This window comes from Dreissena polymorpha, chromosome 7 (genome assembly GCF_020536995.1).
Source record: "Dreissena polymorpha isolate Duluth1 chromosome 7, UMN_Dpol_1.0, whole genome shotgun sequence".
Lineage (NCBI taxonomy): Eukaryota > Metazoa > Mollusca > Bivalvia > Myida > Dreissenidae > Dreissena > Dreissena polymorpha.
Window position 1 is genome coordinate 50,528,221 of NC_068361.1, and position 7,920 is coordinate 50,536,140.

Below are 7,920 nucleotides of genomic sequence, written 5' to 3' on the forward strand. Positions count from 1 at the left end.
CTTTTAGTAAGAACACTTTACATAAATCCAAGTTTATGTTACGTAAATATTTTTTGGCGTAATGGACAATTAATATTATGGTTGTCCAGTGTTGTCCATTTCTTTAAAGTTGGGGCTGTGTAAAATTATTGTCAAATAATTTGCTTCAGTACTGTTGTTTACTGAACACAAATTAAGGAAATGCAAATATATTCTATGGGCCAATATTGTTTCAAGATAAGCTGTAAATAAAACGAATACTTGACAAAATTTCTACACTCAACATGGAATGCAATAATAAGAGAAAACGAATTTTCATACTAGAAGGAACTGAGCGTTAAAAAAACCCATTGTACATGTAGTTATTAATCTAACCGTTTAATTTGTTTAAGAACATACATTAGAAAATGCCCAGGCTTGAAAAAATGGCTCTCATCATTGTTACATGGAAGCAAAATAGATATATAAGCATATGTACAGAAATTCGGTTATAAGCTCATTTTGAATTCAATGGAATAGTGATCTGGAGGAACAGCCCTGTTTCTTTAGTGAATCAATCCCTTAAATGTAATAGTTATACCAGAACAGTCGATGTATTACTATATTCATTTAGAATTCATCTTTAACAAACCAATTTATCAGTTAAATAACTGTATTCTTTCTACATCGTACACGGTTGTTTAAGTATCTAGATGTCTCAATAACATAGAGTGATTTATGTAATTACATACTCCAATACACGAATTGTAGACAGTCGGTATTAAAAATTAATTTATCAAGCCTAAAAGTACTTAAAAGGTTCTAAAATGTTAATACAAGATTTATTGCGTTTTATTTCCAAGTGGCTGTCTTTTCGTGCCTCGTAAGGGTTTTAAAGAATCACATATGAAGTGTCGACTTGAATTTGGAATGAGTGCATTGAACCTTTGATGTGTGAGCGAGATTGTTTACGGTATTTGTTCACATGCACTTACTTGCTTGTTTGATGTTAGTCTTATGTCAAATTTAAATATTCCGTAGAGTATTGAACAGAATGTCAAAGATATTTATCGCAATATATTTTTCGAAATATACATTTTTGAAAATGTATGCTTTCTTATAAAATTGTTAAACAAAATGTTATAGATTTCTCCACGGTGAATATATGTTAGGGGAATGTTGAAAGTATGAAAGCATGTTACATAGACGTGAACCAAATATACACGTCTTACGAATTAAATACACGAAACAACATATGCGAAGGATGGCGATAATTCACAATGATTGAGTTTACGGTAATAAACCCTACTGGATTTCCATATTCGCATTTCACACGTAAAATACTTTCAAATCAAGTCTTCACACGGTTGATTTTCTGTAATCAAAATCTTGTGCCGATGTTTAAACAAATTATTTACGTTTGTTACATATGTGCTAAGATTATTTTGTTTGCATAGATTGTTTCGCTGTGTCGAGGCCATCAATCCGCTGCAGTTAAACACCTTATGCCATTGTTATAGAACCTCAGTATGTAGTAATTGCCAATTCCACCACGCCCCTAATAAAGAAAAGTTAAATTAAATAAAAGACGTTATTAGTAATGAACAAAATACAAATCACATGGTAATGCGTTGAAGATTCAATATCGAGGTCAAAATCGATGTATACAATGGTTTCATTGTACAACACAACTCGGATAGTTGTTTAACGCCTTGCACTTGACAGCAATATACCTATTTAATACATTGGCGACCATTCACTTAACGCAGAACACTGTTCAACATTGTATTCGCACTTTATAAGCTTTTCATACCGACGTATGACCAGTCATCCGAACCGATGGCAGAAAGGGCGATTGATTGATATGGGAATATTGAAAAGAGCGTTGCTAAACATCTAGTTCAATTTTTAATAAATAAATGATTGCACGTGATACTATGTCTTCACATTTTCAAAAACGGTCACATAAATGCCTCCAAAATGCAGAAAACTCGCACACAAACACAGCATTTACACAACGATATGTATATGGCGAAAACAAAAGCATTGGTTTTAGAACAGTTAATCACAAACAATAGGAGAATTCTATGGAATTAATACAAAGGATACGTACAATAGGTTTGTACACAAATGAGTGACAATTATAATATAACAAACTTGAAAACGAAACAATAATTTCAGCGGCTATCATCACGTTCGCGTGTCAATTTATTTAACATAGTTTTTAATTGACCATAATTAATTGACACTGATTTTCGTAAATAAATTTTAAGTTATAGCTAAGGTATATGTTATAGCTATGTGTGTTTTATATACATAGTATGAAATACTATTGTTTACAAAAAATAACAACAGATTTTAAAACTGGACAATTGTGACCGTTTTTCAAAATCGTTTTATTACGTCCAATACTCTCCTTAAGCCTGTTAATTTCTGCAATGGAATATGCAAACGCGAATTTAAACTGTAGAACTTTCCTGGTCAACAAATAAACTGGTAATGCAATTTTTTCACTAATAGCAGTAGTGTGTTTTGTCTTCTATTATTATCACGTTGAAGTGAAGTAAGAGTCATTTTAAGCTTGCATTTGATTTATGTCGTTGAATTGAAAACCCATATTTATTCAAGGCCACAACACTATAGATCACAATATTGTTTATATGTTACTGAACACAATTCGTAATGTCTATTCAGTAAAATGTTTGCAGAGGGCTTCCAATATTGTAATGCTTATATAGCATTGGTTTTAATGTGCCGGTCAACGGGATATTTTTTTTTTTATTCAATATAAAACATACAATGAAAATATGTGCATGAGCGAGAACAAAAGTGATATCGTACAGCAGTAATAATATCAAACATATTATACATGATATGCTAGTATATACTTTTTTTGCTTTGGTTGCCTCTGGTATATGTTGTTATTTTTAAATGTAATAATCAATACTATTGATGAGTTGTGTTAAGTGGGGTAGAAGACAACTGGACTGGATTATGAAAGTTTATGTGTTTCCATTTTGTTAAAAAATATGAAGTGTATCGTTGTTGAGGGCTATTTCTTTTTCAATTTGGATCTTTAGTTTTAAATAATTTATAAAACAGTTATAAAATAGTTTAAAGAAGGTATTTGTTTTTTGTATTTCATGCTGAATATGAAATATTTATTTAATTTAATAATGTAGTTCACAGTGTTATTAATTTCTGGTATTTTTGGGATATTTTGGCAAAATTTACGTTTGTAAAAAATTGTACAATTACATTCGTTTGATGAAAAATTTTCATGTAATATATTGTTCACATAGTGATAAATTGAAAGAACATCAATCCAATGATACATGAAGTGTTTTACTCAAAGTGATATATTTGACACTGAATGTCGCATCTGATAACCATAGATGCGCGCGGTGTTTCAATGAATCTCCCATTAGCCAAGCACCGTTAACGATAAGATGTAATGAAGTGTAAATGCTGAGGTATTCATTTGTTTGTTTATTTAATTTATAAAAATCACGATCCATGAGACACTTTAATGCCGATGCACCAGTCACAAGCGTTCTGTTTTAGTCAGAGCGAAGGGCCATTAAACTCAATTAATACCCAACCCAAACTTTGCATGCCAATGTTTCCACTACACTAACATTTGACACATTAGCTCAATTGGACTAGTCTAAAGCGATTACGTGATACTTTAAAATGTTAATTGTCAAATGAGTCGATTAAAAATCTCGAATTTTTTTTATATCTTAAAGTACGACACATGCAACAATATATTCCTTTGATTATAAAGGAATCGTTTTTTTTTAAACTGCAGTTAAATATATCACTCATATACCTCATTGGTTGATTAGGTAAAGCGTGTTTCAACTACTTTGAGTGACAAACATACAGTAAATATTGCAGACAAAGGGTATTCAATAAGTTGCTAATACTATACTAGACATATTACACTAGTTGAGATTCAAGAGGCTGTCCTTTTTTTCGAATAAGTTTTTTTTTTTAAAGAATAGCACATGAATTGTCGATTTGAATTTGAAATGACTGTGTTGAACCTTTTATGTGTGCGAGACAATGTGCAGTAGTTTTTACAATCATTTTGATCTGTTTCTTTTCATCTGTTGTCAAAAACTATTAATTTGGATATAAGAACAAACCATAAAAAGAACCACTCTTCAAAGTATGCATGGTGTTTTAAATTGTTTGTTTGCGTTGCAAGCAAAACATGATTATTTTATGAACAAAATATTGAACTATATTAAAATGGGGAAAGAAATATCCGTATAATATCATCTACATTCCAAGATAGTTTCACATATGATGTAACTATGGGCAATATCACAGTTACATGACATGTCGATCACGGTTATGTTTACTTACAATACAGCAAGTTGTGAATGAACAATTAGCGTATTAGCATATCCAAACATAAAGTGGTCTAAATGCAATGAACATTATCAGATATGCATGTGCACTGGAACGGGCTACACGCTACTATACTGCCTTTCTATGTTTATGTTTTTGCGGCTGTATTTAAAATGAAAGCTATCAATAAATGTCGGTGTTAATTGCTACTCACAGCAAATGTTATTTTGTTAATATGCCTCCCGACAATATACAGTATAAAATCTGTGTTGTATTGCATTGCTTTGTGCATGTTAATTGTTTATTATGTATAGTGTACATATTATTCAAATATCGCAACTGTGGACTTTTCTCTCTCTCGAAAAATAAACTCAGGTTACACCTAACTACGACTACTAGTGATTGACATTAAATTAAATCTACTTATAAAGCCCAATACTTTAAAAAGACTTCCCATTTTCTGTTTTCATCATTGTCTGCCGGATTCATCATCTCGATATATAACTATTGTATATATACATGTAAAGACATGTCCACTCCCCCCCTCCCAACGAACTAGTTAAAATTGAATGTGTTTGAACACTCCATTTAATAGTTTCCCTTTGTATCGTGTATTATAGTATTGTATTATATGTTTACATTATGCATGCTATAACTGATCAACTTGAACCGGATAATATTGTTAAAACCTGTTTTTTTCATGTTGCCCTTATTGTATACCTTGTATACTTGGGTGAAAATAAAGAGTTGTTCTGTTCTGTTCTGATATGCATGTGCACTGGTTAGAATAAGTCACAAACAATACGTATCATACATATTTCCTTCTTGTCATCTTGTATATCCTCTATAGTATAGTATAGTATATCCTTTGTCGCTTCTTGCATTCAAATTCGCTATCATTAGTATACAATTACAAAACACATACTCGTATAAGATATCAACTTGTTATGCGAATGCTGAACTAGACGTGCCATATTGCATTCTTAGATATGCGGTTCTGTTTATTACTAATAGAGCGACAAATCTAAAGGAATATTGTATTTGGGGTAACATCCTCTAGAGTGCAATTGTTGCATAAAAAAAATATTTGCTGGGGAGTAATATGTCTTATACAATTTGTTGAAGATTGATTACACATATGTACCAAATATTGATGAATATATGTGTTACACATGTATATACGTACACTGTTTTCGCGTTTTACAAAAATTACCAATAATAAGAACTATGTTGAGCCGATTGAATCATCTACTTGTATCAGTTTCTGTATTATTGAAAACTTAAACACACGTATGTAAACGAAGAATCAAATTTTACACAGCGGATATATTCGAGCAAAACGTTAATTTCCAGACATGTTGTCCTCTGAAAAAGAAAATTTAATATCTGTTCATATTAACCATTTTCAAAATATGCGCTTTGGGTTTGAACAAAACTTACATACATGCTTATTGATAACAAAAAAAATGTTAATTTAAACACAATAATGAAAAAAGATGAAAAATGGCGAAAATTTTCACACACTTAATAATTTGACCATGTGCAAATTTGAAATAACACAAAACGGCGACGACCTTTCTGAGGGATTTAAACGGTCAATGGCCGTATATATAATATTTCTAATTGCAATATCTCGCTTAATGTACACATATATGTGTATTCGGTCAAACACATTGTTTACCTTAGTAAACGCATTATTTGCATTTATAATTGACAACGACCTTGGTCAATCACATGTGTAAACACAAATGTTATTTGTATGTGTCTAATAATATACGTTTTGTTTGCTTTTACATCTACAACATAGATAATGCCGCCCCGTTTTTCAGTAAAAAAATAAATCCTTATAACGATTTAAGTTAAGTCTGTTCGCGTTTGAATATGGGCATTGTATTCATAGTCGTACGTTTTTGCATATATTTAGTGAAATACACTATTGTTAATTCTGTTATATTTTAGTTGTTTTAAAGAGAAATATCATTGGCAACCATTTCCTGCTTCATCGTCTTCGTGAACTGACCAACAGAGCGACACATTTCAGGCCAAACTAATAGGCTATATGGATAAAGCTTGTAATACCAGATGTCGTTACACATCTGCCATGTTTGATTTGATCTCCAGAATAACAAAACAAGTTCGAACCGTGTACAGCGATTATTGTACTAAAAGTGTTCAACAAACACTGCTTTCACTCAAGAAAAATGCATATGTCGAGGTAAGACGTGGCATTTTTCATACTTGTTTGGAAAGGAAACATACATTAGATTGTCCATGAAGTATATTGGACAATTAATTATTTGGTACGCATTATTATGCGGCAAGCAACAGTATGCTTCGAAATAAACATTCGCATTGAAGTCGAATTACAATGTGATTTCAATTGTGATCATTTTTGTGTGGTTTGGAACCAAAAAGTTCAAGAACAAAGCTCTCTATCACTGCTATAACCAGAATCAAATTTTAGTCTAATGCTTTTGATTGAACGCTTACAAAAGAAAAACGCCACGTACAACTCATAATCAATTGAACGTAACGTATCGCCAAAATGCAACACTGCAGGTAACAAAAACACGACTTTTGTGATTCTAAAGAACATCCGAGAAAAAATGCACGTATACATCTTAACACCAAACATTTTTTATTGATATATCTGTGGGGTAACGCTGTATGTATTGCTCTCTATTTCAATGACCTACAATAAAACTATATCGGATGGCACCATACTTTATCTCAAGATACTGAGTCTAGAGCTTCATAGTCCCCATATTTGCAAGTATTAAACATATCTCATAAGAAACTTCGCACAAGACGATGCTATATGTATCATTCATAAAAGTTCTGAACTACTTTATATGCTGCTATAAGAACGAATATCATTCATAAGAGCATTTTAATACACAGAGACTCAATATGCTATCAGCTACATGTACCTGTTTTCAAGGTCGAAAATAGTTTGGACTTTTTCCTTAACCATGGTAGAAGTCCTTGTATCTCGAAGTCCTGACGGAGCGGTGGTTTCTTCCCAATCACGTTCAGCACTCTCTCGTAAGTGTTCGCCATCTTTGTTAACAAGGTCTTATCAGATTTCAAACTTGCGAAAATCTTTAAATGCAGACTCTCAATGTCCTTTATCGTTTATTTATCCATATTGTAATCGTACATAGGTCAAACAAATTAATTGACCATTTTAAATTAACGTCTTTTTACGTTTTTAATTGCTTATGTTAGTACTTTTATGCAATCAAATATATTCAAAATTTGTAAATGAAAATATCAACAAGACAGTGCAAAATCAATTTGTTTCATGGTTAATTCAAAAAAGGAAAATATCGTGTCTGCATCTTTTGCAAAATAGTTGTCATCGTGAATCTACGAACATAGTTCATTTGCTTTGATGCCGAATCTTTTGAAATAATACTTCATCCATAATATAATTCCAAGGTTGCAGCGTTGAGGTATTCTGAAAATAAAACAAAAACGATGTTAACTTTGTTAATGTGTTAACTCGTGACAACACACAACATTTTACAGAAAATTAAATAAACTGAAATTGTATGCCCATACAAATAGAAAAGCAATATATTATAAGTTGCATGTGTTTTC

General features: G+C 31.5%; 1 protein-coding gene across 1 annotated transcript in view; it reads right to left on the minus strand.

The window, feature by feature from the left end:
* The window catches only part of LOC127840150 (uncharacterized), a 51,686-nt gene extending 44,309 nt beyond the window's left edge, over positions 1-7,377 (minus strand). The window contains exon 1 of the mRNA XM_052368631.1: positions 7,248-7,377. Coding sequence (XP_052224591.1) covers positions 7,248-7,377 — 130 coding nt within the window. The remainder of the gene's footprint in view (positions 1-7,247) is intronic.
* Between the last annotated feature and the right edge of the window lie 543 nt (positions 7,378-7,920).